A 20,133-nucleotide genomic window follows, 5' to 3' on the forward strand; every position below is an offset into this window, starting at 1 on the left:
ATTGATAGATATAAAAGGCCCTTGGGTTGTGCTTCTTTCTCTAAATTAAGAATCTGGAAAGTATTCACTCCACTTTTAAAAACCTGCCTTAATAAACCTCTCATATGTGTAAACTGCATTGAACACTTCAGTTAAAATGGACTGCACAACTATGACCATAAAGGGCAGTGAATGAACTCAGCCCACTAATTTGAACAAGAAACTCAAGCAAAAATGTTAAACAAAAAAGGCCAACCTTTTTAATTATTTCAGACCGCAGACATTTCAAACATTCGAAAACAATGACCAAAAATAGGTACTTGGGTTGAGTGTTGAAATGCAAACAATTGCTTCTCAAACAATCCCCACAAACGTGATAAAACAAGTATACTACAAATGTTTCCAAACAGCTTCATGGAATCTCTGAGAAACAAATAAAAAAGTCCCAATTACAGCAGAAGCGCGATTCACAATGTCAACATTCATTAATGCTGGATGAACCATCAGACTGGGCTCATCATATGTAACACACTCATTCTGGAATACAACACAGTGTAAATAAAAATGAACTGAAAATTAAAACAACAAAATTGTCAATGTTTTTGTTAACAAATTGCATCCTGCACTAATGAATCTGGTCCCAAAATGAAGAATGCGCTTATTTCTGTTTTCTGACTGTAGTGCAACGCAAACCAGTACTCTTCAAACCTGATTTTTTTTTTTCCTTCACAGTATCGGCTTAGCTCGACCTTCAAGAAAATGGTTAGTAGTAACGAGAAAAAAGTCCCAATTAGCAAAAATAATTAATTTTAAAAGGTCATTCTAGTTATTAGTCAAGAATGTTTGGCATGCATTTTGACTGGGATATCTTGCCTTACTCTGTCATAAATTTAAGGGTACGACGTACATAAAATGCAGGAAAACATTGAAATGTATCCAAACTTGACCTCAGACAATACTACAACAAGGGATCAAATAAAGACATGCTTTGTCATTAAACCAAAACCCTTAGCAACACAATCAACGTCAGCATGGAAAAGAATCTGGCCATTTGGAGACTAATATCCTTTTTTTTAAGGAGCTGCCATGTTCAATGAATTTATATCAGTGACGATGTTAAGGTGTAAATATTGTTCAATCCCAATGGGATTTACATCAAAATGTTCAAGATTGTCCAACAAGATTTAACATAATATATCAACTTTTTTTCTACATAGGCTCCTCTTCCCAATATTAAAGATGCAATATAAGGTTGAATATATCTACATCATTACTGTAGCCTCTTAAAGTTTTACTATATTATCTGAATAATCTCAAATTGTTGAAACAAAAGTCTTTCCCTCCAATTGGCTTGGACGACTAACGCATTAAACGATGGTTGTCGTGAGGAATGTAGGAGAGACCACATTCACATCTTAAAAATAAATTCTGTAACTTGTAAACTACTGAAGAAACTGCCCAAGATTAGAAAGTGAGGAATACAATAATCTTGCGCTGTCTGGGTGGTCCGTCCCTTTTAAGCCGAGTGCAGCGGGATCACAAATTTGCACCCGAAAGGCGAAAGGTACTTGATGCCCACCTCCTGGAAGACCTGGCGGGGGACGCCAATGTCGCAAAGGTAAACCCTTCCGGCCCCCTCCCCGAGGGGAAGTGGGAGGCAAAGGGAGAGGGACCACTTGGCTTCCACTGCCTGTCCCTGTCCACAAACTGGGGGATCTAAACTAAGCACGGGCGCCCGGTTTTGGTTGGCCCAGTCTGCGGCCGTGCGGTACCAGTGCTGATCCACCAGCGAGGTGTTCCCGTGGCAGTCCAGGCAGTTGATGATGAGATCTACGGGTGTGTCTGGCAAGTCTGAGCAACCAGAAAACAAGAACATGAAGGCATCCCTAATAAGTTTTCAGGGGGGAAAAAAACCTGCTCACCTTTGACATTGGACACAAGCTTCCCGCCTGTTTTGACAAAAAGCGTGAACTCGTTGGTGACCGAATCGAGCATTTTGCCCACGTTGGGAAGGAACAGGACCACCTCCACTTCGTGATTGGACAGGTGACGACCGCAGCTGATCCCCTGAGCCCCCTGTACGTGCGGACCGCACAGTAACGCCACTGTGGGACGCTGGTGGAGATTCTTTGGCGTGAATCTAGAAGAACACAAAACAAGTCTTTTCACATTTGAAGGACTAAATCTCGAAATAAAAAAGGGAAAACGTATGAGGGGACAGGTATGAAATCCACGACAGCAGGACTTCAAAGCTCACCTGTTGGGCCCACCGAGCAGCGTGAGAGCCATTTGACTCGCGCACACACCGGTCATTTCAAGCCGTCGCTCCAACGTGAGACCGTATCGCTCAGCGACTGACAGTAGACGTCGGTGCAGTTCATAAGTTATACTCGGTACAACCAATCCAGAGTCTGTTAAGAAGCACACAAAAATAATTAATCAACTAATACTTATGTAATGGCCACATTCGTTCTGTGGCATTACGAAAAAAAACGTACCAGTGCAGTATTCTTTGGTTCCAGGTTGGGGTACGGTTATCTGCCTGTACACAACAGGTTTGCCCTCGATGATGTTTTCGTCGTGGCGGTATCGCGAGGGCGTCTGTTCATAAGGCGTACCCCGTGACCTGGCCCCATTTCGTCGCTCTGTCGTGTCAATCTCTGAAAACACGGCCGCTTTGTCGAACAGAGCCAAGTTTCCTTCGAAATCAAAATCTGTGTCCAGGCCGTCGTCCATGCAGTCTCCGAAGCACTCGTCGTCCCTTTGCCTCATCTGGTTGTTACCGTTTTTCAGGCCGTTCTTTTTGGGGGTGGCTTGGTTTGCACCTCGACTGCTTGATGACCCTGCCGCAAAATTGGCAAATAAAATCAATTAGTTTTTTTTTTTTTTTTTTTTGGATAAAAAGTTGTGTTTCGGTCGCATTTAAAATTTACAAGAGTTGTGTCGCCGCCTGAAGCCCTTCGGGACATCTAGATGGCGGTCTCCAAAACTTTTGGAGCAGTGTTGCGGCGAGTTGACAATCTCCACAGTCCGAGAATCACCTTTTGGTACCGCGACCGGGGCACTGCTGGTTTTAGTCGAAAATGAAGCGCTGATCTGAGCAGTTCCATTTCTTATTTCTAAGATCTTGAGGTCCTTTATGTCTATGGCACTGCAAAAAAGAGTTGACATCCTTGTAGATCTGAATTCATTCAAAATACAGTAATCCCACACATTACCTGAATGTGACCTCTGGAACTGGGCACTTGACACCATTGTGGAAAGGTAGTCTAAGTGAGATGGTTTGGCAAGACTGGTCCACTGATGAGACCTCTCCCTGATAGACTCCAAGTGATGACCCACAATTGATTGACACCAAACTTCCCAGCCAATCCGCAGCCATGCTTGTCTAATTCCACACGTGAACTTCATCAAATGACACAATAAACGACGAAAACATTCCACAGTCGAACCGTAGTGACTAACCAAATGGGATTACGTTGGTTGAAAAACGCTAATCCCAGTGAGTTGACAATCACGATCAAGCAGAGCTAAAATGCTAACGTTAGCTTAAGATAGTCTTTCTCGTGAATGAGCGCAGTGAAGATAAAAGAATAATTAAATATGTAGCGTGCCCATTTTGAAAGTAAACACACGGAATAGTCGTCAAAAATGCAAAGAAACTGTTAATTTAAGAGCGTCAATTGAGGGAGTTTGAAACTATTACCTTAAGTGTTGATGAATGGTTTGCTAACACTCTCTGCTCGCATCTGGGTGACGAGTTCCGGTTTCTGGTACAATTCCAAAATAAAACGCCCCCATTTCCCATACGCACGTTGCTAAATCAAGGCAATAAAGTCTGAATGTTTTCACCACATCAATCAACGTTCTCTTATGATTGCTTTATTGTTGATTGATTTTTATTTAAATCTCGTATTTTCATTTAATTTAATTTTACATTTTTCTTTCAATGTAAAAGGCAGACTAGTTTAATAAACCAACGCTATGAATAGACCATAGGAAATGTATTCGTATGTAAAACATTCTGTATTAGCATCTGTAACAGATGCAAATTAATATCATAAACGGCATAATCGCGGCAGACAGATGATGAGACACAACAGCCGGTCATCCATTACGCTCACACATATGTGACCTATCTAATCCTTGTTCCTGTATTTAATCAACATATTCTCGGGTGTCTGCGTAAACACACACAGGTCATCGTTTTTTTATTTGTCTTGTCTTTCAGTGGGTGTAAATTGATGTCATTTTTTTGCAATTTTCTATGTGCTGGCCCGCTGAAAAAGTGGTTAGCATGTCAGCCTGACAGTCCCGAGGGTTCGATTCCAGGTGGGTCTTCACGGTATGGAGTTTGCATGTTCTCCCCGGGTGTGCGTGGGGTTTCTACGGGTACTCCAGTTTGCTCCCACATTCCAAAAAGATGCATGCTAGGCTGGTTCTCTAAATTGCCCCTAGGTATGTTTGGTTGTCTATCTTGTTTGTGCCCTGCAATTGGCTGGTCACAGACTCAGTCCGTAGTTATGTGGGTGTTACGTTCCTCAGTGGTTTCGGTCTGGACCGTGTGCCAGCGTGACGGCTCCCCTCGCTGGTTGCACGTGTCCCTCCAGTGAGCACGTCCCGCATGGGCGGCCTCGGCCCCGATGACGACTCGACCGAGGACTTTGCAATGTGACCTGGCGTAACTCTGATATGCAGCAAAAGGGGGGAAGATGAATGCAAAAAGCTGATTAAATACAAACACTCGTGTCAAGAATGAGTCGTACCTGCACGATTAGAAACTCCAACATGAGCGGTAATTGGTGGATGTCTCCTGGTGGGAGGTCGAAGAGGAAGTAGGAGTTCCAAACAGCAAATGAGGCTCCTTTCGTTTCTGTACTGCTGATCACAAGGCCGTTGTGATGCAGCTTGACCACTACTTGGTAGTCTGTACACAAACACTGATTGCAGTAGCTAGCAGTGAACGACCATCGGTCGGTGCCATTGACGGTGGGAGACGCCCAAATCCATTTTGACTGATCATGCTGGCAGCAATTGGTATGCGATTTTGTACAAGACATGATGACGATGTGTAATTCGAGCAATTAGATACCACACAGCATTTTGTCTTGTTGTGTAAATATCCATTGGATTCCAATCTACACTGACCTTTTCTGGTCCGAATGATGAAATAGGGATGCTAACGCCCACAATGCCATGAACACAATGCCTAGACATGCTAATGCAAATAAAGATTAGCGCTACCGTGGAGATTGAAACACTTCCCTATGAGGATTGTGAATAGTAAAGGATTAATCCACAATGTCATTTAAAACGGGATGATCTCCCACTTCGTTCAGGTCCTGTAAGACATCCCATAATCCTTTTACCATTAAAAGCTAAAGGGAAATATTTTACCTTTCCCCTCTTGAAGGGTTATATCGACCCTCGCAGTTTGAATATGTGGTGTGGAGGAACACGGAGTGAAAAGTTTGAGTGACCGACCGGCAGTTCTACCTGGTGCGGTCGAAGTGTGAGCAAGGTTGTCCAGGTTGTCTGCCCTTAGGACGGCCACTTTTATCCGATGTGTGTGAGGGTTAAAATGCAGAAGGATGAAGATCTGTGGAGGACAGCTGAGCCCCTTACACATCAGTACGTCATGGTAGGTCGCACTCTGCAGCAAAAGAGGGTGTAAGTTCAAACAAAGGAGAAGGAAGCTGACCATTGAATATTGTGCATTGTTATATTGTTATGCTATGTTTGCGTCATTAAAGAATTTTATGACATTTTTGAAAAAAGGAGTCTGGAATTTTCTCATTTAACGCTACACATTCATCAGTATTAGATAAACTATTAAAGGCAGCATTATCTGAGCTTTTAACTTATACCTGTATAACATAGTTGCAGGATGTGGCGTAAGGTAAATGAACTACGACCACCCTAAACATCTTATCAACCCAGATGTGTTAGGTGCACTTAAAGATCAACCATACCCTTTACTGGCTAACTTGGAACCTATAGGCAACAATAAATCCAAAATAAATAAGTCTAATTACCTAATCATCCCAAAACCAAATTTTGCTTCGATCTATTTACAAATTATGGAGGAATAGCAATTTTAGTTCCCCACCAAGAAAAAAAATGACAAGAACATTCTAGAATGATCTTTGCTCAGACATTGTATTGCCGTCAATGTTAACCAACGAGCGTACAAATAAAGTTTTTCCTCTGTGAGAAACGACATTTTTCTTTGTACCCCAACCTTTTTAGCCACCCATTTGCTTGACTTGATCTCCTTGTTGAAGTGAATCTCGCGTCCTGTGTCCCAGTCTCTTTCCCAACATTTAGCCTGCAGCTCACCCAAAACGTCGCCAGTCGCGCCGTGCGTCAACCCCGCGTACACGGCTAGTCTAAGGGTGCACCTTTGGAGCTCCTCTGCGGAGCTTACATTTAAAAGCGTGACCTGAGGGAAACCGTTTTGGACGGACGCTTGTACATAACACGGCTGGAGAGGCTGAAGGGAGGCCCTCACTGACACGTCATCCAGCGTGAGAGATGACCCCGTCAGGCTGAGGATTGAAATTGTCGCAGATTGTCTGTCGGGGGAAAAGAGCATCGTAAAATGGAGGTGGGGTGTGGACGGCGTGCAGCTGGCGCTGGAGCCGTAACCTAATGAAACCAAGGGGAGGGGTTGGTCGTGTGGGCTCGCGGAGGGACCACCGGTCACAGTGCAGCGTCTCTGCAAGGCCTTGGAAAAGAGTTTGGGGAAAGAAGGAAGGGACGTATGGCTGCTGTCTATGGGCTTATAAAGGGGGTTGCTGAAGCGGCGCAGGGAGAAAAATGTTTTGGGCAGCTCCTTTAGCTCCGATGAAGAATGGCTTTGACTGGAGAAGGACCAGGATGTCAATTGGCCCTCAAAAGCGGCCGGGCTGGCGAACGTAGACGGGTAGTCCAGAGTGTCTCCGTCGAGCTCGTCGTATTGAAGGCCAAGCGTCGGCGGGGGTGCCACAGAAGCGGCATCTGGGGTAGGGGAGTCCAGTGATGCCACGTGTTCTTCGTCTTCTCCACAACAAATGCCGCTTTGCCACCAGCAGAGAACACATCCCGCCAGCAAGCACAGACAGAAGGTAATGAGTCCAACCAGAAGGAGAACCTGAAGGTGAACTGAAGAGAGTGGGGAAAAAAATGACGGAATTACAAATGATTTGTTGTGATAACGACGGAAAGCGCTTTTACCTTCTAATTGTTTGGTGAAGAGCACCTGCACAAGGAGCCAGAAGAAGAGCACAACCATGATGATCTCAATCATCCCCTTGGAGCAAAAGAGCATCACAGATTGCCAAAGAGGCTGGCCCGGATACTCTTCGTCGTGATAAGGCATGGATCCGGTTTAGTCCCAACCAAGCGACCAATACAAGATTTGTTCCTAGTTTAGGCAATTTACCGCACCATTCTCACTTTCAGTTTCCCCATGTGCTGTCGGAGCATCTGGATTATCTATGCGACATAACAGAATTGAATGATAATGTAGCTGAAGAACAAAAAATGAGGATATTCCAGAATTCGGAGGGGAGGCTGGAAATTCCACTATGGAGAAAAAAAAACACGATTTTGGTAGTCGCTCCTTCTAAAAGTAGGGCAGCGAGTTCCACTTCTATGCAAGCATTATTGCTTTCTGGAGGGTTGGCTTTATTTGGAGTGATCCTAGTCTGGTAATGCCTCTCGCGGTCTGTGCATGCTTCTTTCCTAGCCCACACTGAACCAGCTGTCGATCCAGCAGAATCAACGCGTAATAACCTATCCCGACGATAAATCCCCCAATCCACCCCCACCGCCCATAAAATCTTAGCTACAGAGTTCGTGTTTTTGTGACCGTCATAATCCAAACGACTTGTTTCTCCAATTGTTAACAACATTCAAATGGCCACACACACACACAAAAGACAGCATTTGCGTGCAATCCTTGAGCATCTTCTGTCGCAAAGGAACAGTATGATGCAGAAAAACAAATCCAAACTATATCAATATTAATCTTTCTACACATAATAAATGTGAGTGAATATTTCAAGTCGTTCTACACATTTTGTACCACTATTTGAGTATTTAAAAAAATTGAAAATAAATCTCCATGGCTGCCCATAGACAGCGACAGAAAGACAATCCAATTATTGGAATGTTCATGTTTCAATGTCATAAACAGTGATAAATGTCCAAAACTAATTTCCACTGTGAGGGCTGGCAGTGCAAAGACAAATAAAACTTTGAGCTCTGTTATCCTAGAACCAAGCAAAATTAAACAAAGCTGTGTGAGTGGTTGGTTAAAAATTGTGCACTGAAAACACATCATTGTGGAGTCAGACATTCTTTATAATGTCAAGAATCCTGTAGTGTTGTCACAGTTTTTGACACAGTCTTTCAAAAGCTAGAAACTTTTCCTGACGTCAAATAACTGCATTTGTTCATGGACTAATTAATAGGTAAAATTGCCCTTGGCTGAATTTGAGAACCATTGGACAGCACACACATGATTTATTCCACATGACCATATATCCACCAAATGTTTTCAAAGAGCAAACACAAGGTTTTGCCGTTTACACTTGTCAAGTTGTCAGTAACATTTAGTGTGAAATTTAACTTGATTGTCCGCCTACAGTACATGTCAGCAGATGGCTACATCAGCTCTTGCTGCTTTAACAATTGCATATTTCTCTCGAGGATTGAGGTAGCACTGGTTCAGTCCAACGTGAGGTCAGTAATGATACATTCGTCGCCTATACAAAAATACATCACAGCACAGTTACGGGTCCAGCGGACATTCCTGAGTACAGAAATCCCCCCACCCCCCCAAAAAACAATCTTTCTAATGAGGTAAGCATGGCATTTCTTCTACACAAACGACTAACAGCAGATATGTTCAAGGCAGAACTATGATCATTAAATAAAGAAAAGAAAATACAAACTACAACCAGCAAACGTTGCTAAAAACCCCAGTAATTCCAAAAAAGTCCTGCGGTACCTGAAGTGTACACATTTCCCTGAAGGTCGCCATGAACTTTACTCTTTACACTCACTCAAGTTAAATCATATATAGCGTCTATGCTGAACACAAAACAGAACTAGGACACTGAGCTAAGGCTTTTTTGGTCTTCATTCACTTTGGCAACATCGCTGTTCTATTGGCATCAGAACAAGATGATAAACGAGTTAGGGATGTCGCAAAAAAAACAGCATTGATTCTCTCTCAGCACTGAAAAGACACTTTTACGTGAACATCACTACAACTCCAAATAAAGCTCACATCGGGAACTAAGCTTCACGAGTTACATTTCATAGCTTTCCGAGACTACAGGCTTAACAATACAGTATGAATGCAAACTAACGGCAAATATATCGTGGAAAAACATTGAGCGCGTCGAGCCCGACAGACCGAACGGCCTGACTAAAAGAAATGAAACATTTTAAATGGCCCTTGCCTGACAAGGCAGCAACTATAGTCTATACCGACCGATGTGTGATAATGGTACAGATGGTTTAAAAGAATCTTTTTAATTTGGCCCCTTTGAAGAAGTGGAGGAAGAAGACGAGGGGCTATGAGAGGAGGAAAAGGCACTGAAACCACTTGTCCCTGCTTGGTTTACAGCCTGAGAGACCACCGGAGCGCCAGACTTTTGGGCAAACAGCGTTCCTGTTAAAAAAAAAGGATCACATGATTTCATTGAATATGTGTTTTGAGATACAAGGAAATTCAACTTTGAAATCTTTACAAAACAAGTGATTTTTAGTAAAAAGAAATAAAAAAAAACATACCATGTTGACATCACATTTCAGGTGAGGGAGACCACAATATTAATATTGCATATACATAAAAATGGAATATAATGGAATAAATACATTGGTAAATTAATGAAAGGTTATTAAAACAACATCAGTGCCATTAAAATGAGTAAATAGAGAGATACATTCTAGATAAGCAACACTCCAAATTGGATGTATTTTTTGAATTTTATTTCATTTAATTGCTGGCCATTGACAATAGTATTCATCCAACTCATCTAAACTGAGTGCGACTGGGTGTGAAAGCACATATTTTAGGGTAATTGATGTCAATAGGCCGCCAATCCATTTTGAATAGGAGGGTTGGGAGAAATGCTCCACTGCCAATCCTCCCAAGAAACATTGATTTAACATCTAAGGCTGCCAATGAATGAAATAAGCACCCTATAAAGGGTTGTCAATCAAGTGGGACTTGCCTGAGTACACGGTACCGTTGACTTCCACAGACACACTGATACTGGCCGCTCCATTAGTCGAAATACTCAGAGACAGATCCTGTTTGCTCTCTGGGGGGAAAAGAACAGAAAACATTAAATGGCCGCTTCCTGTGAGTTGTTGTCAGCTTGGCCAACCTCATGTTGCTCGCAAACCACTTTGTGTTTTTCTGCAATTAGCACAATACATGAAGGAGAATGATGAACAATGACTTTGATTTACAACAACAAAAATTCATGGTATCACAATGCATTATGCAAATAGTTATTATTATTTTGTCCCCTTGTCTTACAGTCTTATAACTCTTGTAAGCAGTCAGTTACAAAAAGGGAAAAGGGGGTGCCGGCTCAATGAGTGGAATTTGAATCTGAAATGGCCAATCGCTGCCATCATCTGGCAGCTGTGCAGTATCACGAGTTAACTAAAACGGTGGATCTTTGCCATGGAGGATGTGAAGCATCCTCCTAAACTCGTCATTGACAGGGAAATGTTTTTCCCCCTTGGTTTGAACCTCTGCTGCACTCACCCTGTATATGGCTTTTTAAATTGGGAAACATGGTTCACAGTGAGTTGACGAGGAGGAGGAGGAAGACTAACCGTGGCCATTGTTGAGCTTCAGAGGGTTGAAATGGGAGGCCATGGCCAGAAGGTTCTGTTGGAAGGCCTGTTGCATGAGCCTCTGCTGTTCTTCCGCCAGACGCATCATTTTCCTCTCTGGGCCATCAGCGCGCTCCAGCCTTTCTCGAAGATGCTCCAGAGTGGCAGCCTGGGCCAATTGCTGCTGCTGCTGCTGTTGTTGTTGTTGATTATGATGATGATGTTGCTGCCCAAGTGCCAGCGCCATGGGAACCCGGCTGGGGATCACCGGAGCCGAGGCATCATCTTGAAGATCAAGTGGAGTCAGTTTAAACCAAGAGAGAAAATTAAACACGAGGATAAATGAGGCACTTTTAATACCTGGATTCTTCTTGACATTTGGGCTAATTGACTGACTGGATGTGTTATGTCCAGACGTGGGGGTCTGCACGGTGGGCGAGGAGAGGAGATTGTGCGCAGCAGAAGTGGGAGATGGCGAGTAGCGGTACAAGCTGTTGGTGTAGCTGGGACGACGACCTTCTCGGCGGTTACTGTCGATGGCCGCCTGCAGCTCTCCTGGAGAACTCAGACCCTTCTTTTCGCACTCAAAGGGGTACAGGTACTTCATGTACCTAAACAGAGATGGGAAAGGTGCACAAATGTGCTGTGAAAAAAAGGCATGTTTAATGATTGACATTATCAATAGATAAAGTGGGACTGCTGATGCACGGAATGAACTCTGTGTGCCTTTTCGCAGGGTAATAATAAACCGAGATATAACACTGGGGAACGAAATTGGTGGTGATTTGAGTCTGACACTTGTTCTTATACGGGGGGGAAAAAATACTTAGTATACTAAATTGGTGGCCACTTCATTTGCTTGCCAGTTAAATGTCCATGGCCATAAAGTTGCTAAAGTGGCTAGATTTGTGAGATCACAAGATTTAAAAGACCAAAACCAAAAAAATTCCCAGATCAAAATACACACAGGCCTCACTTTTTAACATTAAAATCCAAAAAAGGCAATACTCATTTCAAACTGATTTTTTAAATTTATAGCAATTAGCTTTAATTTATATTTTAGTTTATTTCTTTTAATGGAAAAAAAATCTAATATTGACAGGCAATTGCAATTTTTATGTAACACTATTATGTTTTTGCATGTATTTGCAGCAACACAATTTTAAGTAGAAAAGCAGTGGAGACAAACTGAGCAAATCTGAAATGACTATATGCCAGTTGCAGTGTTTTGTTTTTTGGAATATTTCCCCAATTCCCCGTAGTGAAAAGACACGTACTGCGTACGGAGTGTGAAAGCAGCACTAGTAATGGACGTGGGGAGGTTGAGACCTCTGGTGATCTCCCTCCAGATCTTCTTGTTGATGACCTCTACCAAGCCTCCCTTCTCAGTCACCAGCTTATACAGCTTAAACAGGTCCAACACCTGTTTGGCCATAATGGGGATACGGTTGACAGGTGTACCTGCGGGAAGACGCACACACAATAATTACGGTATTTACGGAATTTGTCAGATTTATTAGTATGCTTGCGAATAGCCATGACGTCGTGAATGCAGCCAATCTTGTCGTAACTGCAAGTGGTGTAATCTAGCCTTTAAAATAGACCTCTAATACACTGTATGCAGAGTATTTCATAAACGGCAAATCCATTTGAAATGGGAAGGCTGGAAGTGAATGATCATGTTTTTAGATAGTTGCATTGACAGGGAGGGAGCCACCAGGAATTAATGTCAGGTAAAATGGTTCAACATGTATGGTGAGTCAAGCTTATATCTGATGAGCTTGGGGGATGGGTGTAATTCTGCAGCAACAGCTTTGTTTGAGAATTGATTTGAGCAAAGTGTGGGGGGTGGGATGGGAAAGCGGGATGGAGAGCAGCAGTGGCTGCCAATCACGGCCACAGCCTGAGCCTCTGTAGGAAAGCCATTTAATGAAGATGGCTAAGTAAAGTTGTAGAAATAAGATTAGTTTGGGCTAAGCACGGACACATGCGCCGTTGGCCTTAACCTGACCTGTAGGGTTACTGACTGTGTTACTTTTTGATCACGAAGGTTAAATAAAAACAAGTTGAGTTGTAACTCCGAACATTAAACATTGGTTATTCCAGAATTAGAGGACATTTGGCATCAAAATTCTTGAATAAGCCTTTTTCAGATTTATTAATAATACTATTGATAATAAAGGTTTAATTAGCTCATCTTACAGATCAATAGTAAAGTTTCCATTTCATGTTTTGGTGTTTATAATAGTTGGCATAATCGAGGGGATGCAAACTAATGTTAGCTTTTTTTCCTGGGAGTAGAATTTGGGGAAAAAACAAAAATCATAATAATTGTCTTATTCTGATTACCATATTTTCTGGACTAAAAGTCCCACTTTGTTTTTCATAGTTTGGCCCGTGTTTTTTATTTCCAATTCAGGAATGATCAATTGTTAGAAGAACAACTTTCCCCTGTATTGTTTGTTACATTTTCACTACTAAGAACATTGAAGAAATGAGTTACGCATTAAGCCACAGCCAAGGAAAATATCCCTGACTAAAGTGTTTGATTTGGCTGTAAAAGTTCAACTTTGAATGCTAACAAGGATTCACCTCGTTTTTGCATGAAGACAAACAGATCATCAAGAAATTCCTTGCGCTGGGGGTCGTTGTCCAGTTCATAAAGCTGGGAAGGAACAAAAGGGAAAAGCTTATGAGCTTCATTGCTTGTAAAATGAGAATGACGGTCTTGGCTGAGTAGACTGACCTTTGCAAAGTCCCTGGACGGTTCCGCTCTTCCGCGTCCTGCTTCGTTCTCCTCGGCCCAGATGGGAGCTCTCTGTGGTTACAAGGAGAAGAGAGCACTTGACACTTTAAAGAGCGTTCTTAGGCCAATTCAATAAATTTTTGATGCACATTGCCCATTCATCCATACAATTTCCCCATTCTTCAAAATACTTGTATTTCACCTATTGCATTCAAAAGGGAACCTAGCGCCCCCACGTAAAAGGGTACCTGTATTTCTCGACTGTGTACACATAATACATCATTTAAAGGGGGAGCGTTAACTCAAAGCTGTGACCATTCGAAAGGGGATGCCTCCATTGTCATGAGGTAATTGGATGTGACATGTTATTGCTTCAAGAGTAGCTGCTCCGTGTGACCGTTAAAAGGATAAAAAGGTCAATCTGTGTGGAGATATCATTGTCCCACAGAGCGATGATATGAATACGTAAATATCGGGCCAAGAGGACGTTGTTGCATTAGCGTATCAAGTTCTTCCATCCAAAAGTCACCGTTTGACATCTTTGTTGACACCACAACCGTTCGTGGTCGGCCCTCGGTCCCACGCAGTTCACAATTCAATACAATTTGATGTTTGGGACTAAAACAAGGGTGTGTTTTAGACAACACGACATGCTTGTACCCGGCAGCTTCGCCTCGTCCATTCATCACACCTGTGTTTTATCAAAATAATGGATTGTTGTGGTTCTTGCTCGGATTGCGATAGTAACATCTCTGTTGTTTTTGCTGGACAACCAAAACCATTGTTGAACGAATGATTCCATAACAACATTTCACCCGCTCAGCTATTACACACATGGGAACCAAAACAAAACAAAACAACTGCAATTCTCCTTATATTTACAGTACAAACAAACCCACTTTAGATTATTTAGTCTGAACCAAAGAATCAGTTATTAGATTTTTTCCAGAGCCTGAAAGACGTTTAATCAATTTTGACTGGGAGGGTTAGCAGGGATCTTGTAGGACCTCTATCACTGTCACCGCCACTGAAACGTGTCCATTTTCTGCCTACACGCCCAGTTCAAATAGAGGTAAAACTATAATTATGAAACTCTACACAGACAATCATTGAACAGGAACTTACACAATGTTATCCCTGATTGCCTCGGTATTATCAACCCTGCTTTTGCGTGACTAGTATTTCCTTGGTTCGGGTGAGCGAAAAGAACAGTTTGATTGGTTTTTACCTCAAAAGGCCCCCATGCAATGTAAATGTTGGCCCTCAGTCTCTACTTGGTATTATTTGTCTTGCCACGCAGCTTGAATATAAATGATTGTCTGCAACCTCTTCTCACGCAAACCTCACCCTAGGCTAGCTTTTGATACATGTAATAGCTGGGCTTAGAATTTCTAATAAAAGGCCTTCTACTCCCCCGTGCAGAAAGCCTATTGACACAAAGGTAGATAAACATCCCAGTCCTTTCACCATCAAATGGAAATAAAACCCTTCCCCCCCTTATTGATGAGCAAGTGAGACCTACTGTGGCTCTATTAACAAAAGAGCTGGCAGTTAATTGCTCACAGAGCTTTCACACATCCAACTCTGGGAATGCTGATAGTATTCAGTATGTAGGTCAGCAAAAGGTTGCTTTTGTTACCCTACAAATTCCACTTTTTACTACTCGCAAAATCATTTCCGTTCCTTGACATCCATGTGTGTGTCATATGTGTGGTTTCATTTTAGACCCCCTTCCCTTGTCTTTAATCGATTACCAAAGGATTCATTATAAAACCATTTAGGAGAACAAAAGTGAAAAGTTGAAGCAGCGGGGGCTAAAATCTGAAGCCAAATCAAATTATTCTGCCTTTATTCTCCCATACAAATCTACATCATTTATCCGGCCCCATGCTGTGCAAACGGGGGGCTCTTTAACCCGGCTTAAAGCCTGTGTCCGGTGTGTAAAGGGTGTCCAGCGTGGGGAATCTTCTATTGTATCGACAAAGACGGCTCAATAAGGGCCAAAAAAAAAAAAAAAAAAAATGAAGGGAAAGTGTACAGCCATGATCACATACCTGGCAACCTCGGCCAATTGCTCCCCTTATTAAATATTGCAATTCCCCTTATAATGTGATTAAAAAAAAATGCACAAATGCAACGCGGTACATTTTTACTCACATCGGGCGCACTTAAAAGTCAAAAAAAATTCTCTAAAGTCAACGGGGTCTCCAATCAGTATGCACTATATTCAAGATTCTGTAGCTTGGCTGTCAAGGTACATTGCTTCCTGATGCGCTACAGTTATATAGTGAAAAGGCGGATGGCGTAAACTTAAAGCATGACAATATTAGCAGTTGATGATGGCGTTTTCGTCTCCTATCAGTGACAGAGATGATCCGGATTAGAGCCAAAATGGGTAAAACGAGATCGCTTTTACAAAAAAAACGTACTTTAAAAAGTTGTTATGAGGCATACACAATTTTAAATGATAAAAAAAATATAATTTGACAGTTATGTCATCATGTACTGCCACAGCATTTCTGGAAATGTAAGAAATAACATTAAAATAGTAAAGTGTAGTAAAGTTACTGTGTAGTCAACTACAAAAACAGTTCATCTGGTTCGTCAGTTGTCATTAATAAAGCTCAGTGAGTTAAACATGGTTTATCCAAGGTTTGATAGTGGAGGGGAACGATGCAAAAGTGAATCTACATCTGAGGATTTTCACTTGCAGGTGATAGCCCGCACCTCACATATAAAGGCCTTGTGAAAAATCACAGTTCGACACGAATCTGAATGGCTTCTGGCGCTTCAAACGCAATGGAGAATTCAATTGGGCCAAAAAACATTTAACAATCCCACACTGCATTTTTAACAGCACGCGATTAACAGGGAGTGCTGGTTTTAACACAGCCTCAAGTGCCATGCTGAAGAAAGGACTAGTATTCTCATTGTGGTGGCCATTATGTATTGATTACTTGCATGTGAATTACAGTGCCATTTAGTGTTGCTAGGAGACAACAAAATTATGCAGAGCTGTCCACTGAACTGCCACGACTTGTTTGGGGATGTCAGACTGGGAAAAGATTTTTTGTAATAGACCGCCTGAAGGAAGATTAAAAAAAAATGCTTAATTTGTTCTTTGATACTGCTTCTTTACTTTTGGACGGATCAGAATGAAATGCAGTAGGCGTATTCTAGGAATGCATACCGATCGATCATCCGACCCAGAATGCATTAATGAAATCAATACATTACACAATTAAAACTGATACTGTGTCATTTGTGGACGTCTCACAATTTAATCTGTTAGTTATATTGTAGGTACGTGTACACATTGATACATGGAGGCCTATTTCTTACTTTGTTGTCTTGGGGCTAATTGATTACATTAGATGTTACAGACTTATTGTTGCTAGCAGAAGGGGCCGGGTGGTCGTAGTTCATTTTGAACTTTTTTGTATTTTTAGTTTTAAATCTCAATAATTAAGGGGACATTACTAAAAAAAACTAAGCTTACGATGCACACTGAAAGTGTACATTTTATAAATGTGTAGTTAAATTTATTTTATTATGTCAACTTTACAGTTAGTAACATTCCATCTAGCTGAAGGTTTTATTAATTTGAACGTATTACTTTGGGAGGGTACAGGGGAGATTGGTTTTAGTTTAAAAAAAAAGAACCAAATAAAACCCCATTCAAATTGGAGAAGGGAGATCAGTAACTATGGCAGCAGCATACAGTGGAGCAGAACAAACAAATGCTTTTCCACTCTTTAGCAGAATGGAAATGTATATGCACCTGTTGCCATTCAAACAACAGCATAATAGCTTTGTACCAAAAACCCTTCTAACTCAGAGTAAATAAATCACTAATCCTTTGACATTAAACATATAAAATTGATATGCTACAACTTGAAAGGGACAAGCCACGTTTTAACCAATTCACACTGGCGTAGGGAACCCTTTGATTGCTCTTAAAAAAGTAGAATTCAGGTTTATCCACAAAATATTGGAAAATTCAAATAGCATCAATTCCCATAGCCAAGGTTACCAGATTATTATCAATCATTTGGTTTTGTGATATTTCTAATATAAAATGTGTTGTTGGCTCAATAAAAGTTTGAAAAACACTACATTACAATATATAATTTGACAAGATTCAGCAACTGTTGCTGAGTCCTTGTCAGTGAAAACACATCTTTTTAGATTGCACTTTGTCCGGCTCAACTGTGCCAGCTGGCTTGGACGAACGCCAAGAGGAATTAGTCGAGCTGGTGGCATTTTATCAAGAGTACACCATATAATTGAAGTAGAAGCTCGATGGTGCGGACGGTAATTGAGAACTATCACACTATGGGCACTTTGCCAAAGAGGTCACATTCCTTCTTTGAGCCTACGGATGAAGGGGGATACAGATGTTTGACCACACTACTGAATCAAACAACCACCCTTTTCAACTAGTAATTTGCTACCATTGACATAAATACACGTGCAACCTTTTTGGATTGGGAGAGGCTGACAGCAAGTTATTGCTGCTAGCTGCTAGCAGTGGATATGAATTGAACACCCTTCCTTCCCCCCCTGTCAAAGGCACCGAAACGTGTTTATTGGCTTACTTGTTTCAGGGGTTCGTCGTAGGCCCAGTCAGTGAAGCCGTTGGCTGACGTGTAGGCAGGAGGGCCGACGGGAGACGCCAATTCCTTCTCCTCCTCTTCCTGTTTCACGGTTACAGCCGGGAGTGAGGACTTGCCGGCCACTGGGTCAGAATACGGAATGAAAGGGAGGCTCGGGACCTGCTGCAGTCGGGGATTTTGGGCCTGCTCATTGTCCACATTCACCGCCATCTCATCTTCAGAGTCGTCATCGTCCCCAATATCACCCTCATCGTCCTCCTCCTCTTCCCCAACGTTAACGCCGCCCAGGTGATCTTTGCCAGCTTGCTTGGCGAATGGATCAGGCCGACCGCCGGACTGGGCCCGGGCCGCCGCCGCCACGGCGGCGTGTTGAGCGAAGAGGAGCTGAGCTTGAAGGAGGTGTTTATCCTGGAGGTTCAAGTCTTGTTTGGCTTCTTGCTGTCTCTGGAGTTGCTCCATCAACGCTTCCAGCTTCAAGCCGGCAGGAATGGGCTGGGCGCACCTTGTGGTGCTGCTCTCCTCGGATAAACCGGACTAAGACATACACAACACCATTGCTTTCAGGTGATAGATAAATGCACTTTTTTTTTAATGGAAGGCAAATAAAAGTATTCTTGATCAATAGCTAAAAAGACTAATCACAACAATAGCTCATTTGAGAAATTATAGCAATTACATTTTCAGGTTTTTAGATAAATAAATCATGTTTTTGTACAGTAAGGCTTTTTTCCCCTCCTACTAAATACAAGATAAATTCACTTAGTGTTATCTTGCATTTTTGCAATGTATATGATCGCTATCTAAACATTAGCATATTAGCTACCCGGCTCATACCACCCCCACTTCTACTATGAATATCTCATGAACCTTTTTATCATCCCATCGCTCTATTAAATGTTTTGCCACTGTAACAACAAAAATATCTAAAGATAGCTAAGAAACAACACAAGCGAAAGCTCATTGCTAATTTTGAACCGTTTACTGATTTTTTTTCTTCCAACAGCCTTATAAAAATGGATCATTTCATCCTACCAAACATTAAAAAAAAAGAAATTGATCCAGTTTGTTCCGAAGAACGAGCTAATTAATATAATACAATTTAATTTTATTTTTTAAGAGGAATCTTACCCAGAGAAAGGCTTCTAATTGTGGGATAGTAAACATTTGTTCAGGGTGGTCGACCAGGAAACTTTGAACGTGCTTTCGCTTTCTAATGTTCAATTTGATAGAAATAGTAGACTTTTAAGAGAGATTAAGCGTTCGAGCAAATACTACAAAAGCAACTGTGTGAGGTTGAGGTGAGCCAGCAGATATGTGGCCTGCGGGGCTTTTTGTCGGAGGGGGGGGGGAGCTCGAACCGAGCGGTCGTCGACACTCACCATTTGCCCCTTGGAGTAATCCATCATCTCCGATCGACTATTCCGACCTTCCTTTTGGACATCGCACGAGCCTTTCGGACGGGAGAGCTGGATCGGTACCAAAGCGACTTGCTTGCTCGGTTTCTTCTTTAGGGAGAATAAACCGTGTGGAGGAGAGGAGGCGGAGGAGGGGAGGAGGCTGAAGAGCAGAAGGTGGGGTCACGCACGACAAGCTGCGCGGTCACAGTGCATGGAAACTACAAAACGTCCTTTTTTTTCTTTTTAAACAACCCCTCCCAACTTGGGTAAATGAATGAATGAGGTCCACCCACTGGTCGTAAATGTGGATTTCCTTGCAGACACACAACAGCAAGCGATATGTGTTGAGGCTAAAACAGCGGTGTCCAAACTACTACAACCCGCAGCAAGTTATGGACATTTTATTGAATAGGGCCCGCACAAGAAGCTGCAATTCAGCTGACATTCTATTGCACTTCTCAGTTTTGACAGTAGGGGTCAGTCACATAAATTATTAGAAATCAAAGAATGAACCTGTAGAATCAAAGTATTATGTTTGACATAAAGACCC

The 20,133-nt window shown here is 42.2% G+C and overlaps 3 protein-coding genes across 7 annotated transcripts; all 3 read right to left on the reverse strand.

Annotated features, from left to right (window-relative positions):
* Positions 1-214: 214 nt before the first annotated feature.
* On the reverse strand, positions 215-3,708 carry edc3 (enhancer of mRNA decapping 3 homolog (S. cerevisiae)). Its single transcript, XM_077712183.1, has 6 exons — positions 3,198-3,708; positions 2,913-3,130; positions 2,478-2,822; positions 2,237-2,390; positions 1,902-2,119; positions 215-1,830 (listed from the first exon to the last, which is right to left on the reverse strand). Exons 1-6 carry the CDS (start codon positions 3,359-3,361, stop codon positions 1,496-1,498), a joined length of 1,434 nt encoding a protein of 477 aa, XP_077568309.1. The 5' UTR covers positions 3,362-3,708; the 3' UTR covers positions 215-1,495.
* Positions 3,709-3,886: 178 nt separating this feature from the next.
* On the reverse strand, positions 3,887-8,861 carry LOC144189787 (uncharacterized). Its single transcript, XM_077710786.1, has 5 exons — positions 7,195-8,861; positions 6,221-7,122; positions 5,476-5,632; positions 4,746-4,906; positions 3,887-4,666 (listed from the first exon to the last, which is right to left on the reverse strand). Exons 1-5 carry the CDS (start codon positions 7,337-7,339, stop codon positions 4,490-4,492), a joined length of 1,542 nt encoding a protein of 513 aa, XP_077566912.1. The 5' UTR covers positions 7,340-8,861; the 3' UTR covers positions 3,887-4,489.
* Positions 8,862-8,883: 22 nt separating this feature from the next.
* LOC144189803 (AT-rich interactive domain-containing protein 3B-like) lies at positions 8,884-19,924 on the reverse strand. Of its 5 annotated transcripts, none has more exons than XM_077710791.1 (9): positions 19,566-19,919; positions 18,169-18,720; positions 13,571-13,642; positions 13,417-13,489; positions 12,102-12,285; positions 11,185-11,435; positions 10,825-11,109; positions 10,209-10,298; positions 8,884-9,643 (listed from the first exon to the last, which is right to left on the reverse strand). In XM_077710791.1, the coding sequence occupies exons 1-9, from the start codon at positions 19,590-19,592 to the stop codon at positions 9,504-9,506; spliced, it is 1,674 nt and encodes a 557-aa protein (XP_077566917.1). In that variant the 5' UTR covers positions 19,593-19,919; the 3' UTR covers positions 8,884-9,503. The 5 variants fall into 5 exon arrangements, with proteins under 5 accessions (XP_077566917.1, XP_077566916.1, XP_077566915.1 ...); XM_077710790.1 differs by lacking the exon at positions 19,566-19,919 and adding an exon at positions 19,315-19,518 and having other exon boundaries at positions 10,825-11,435; positions 18,169-18,267; positions 18,346-18,720; XM_077710789.1 differs by lacking the exon at positions 19,566-19,919 and adding an exon at positions 19,315-19,511.
* Between the last annotated feature and the right edge of the window lie 209 nt (positions 19,925-20,133).

Source organism: Stigmatopora nigra, chromosome 2, assembly GCF_051989575.1.
Source record: "Stigmatopora nigra isolate UIUO_SnigA chromosome 2, RoL_Snig_1.1, whole genome shotgun sequence".
Classification (NCBI taxonomy): domain Eukaryota; kingdom Metazoa; phylum Chordata; class Actinopteri; order Syngnathiformes; family Syngnathidae; genus Stigmatopora; species Stigmatopora nigra.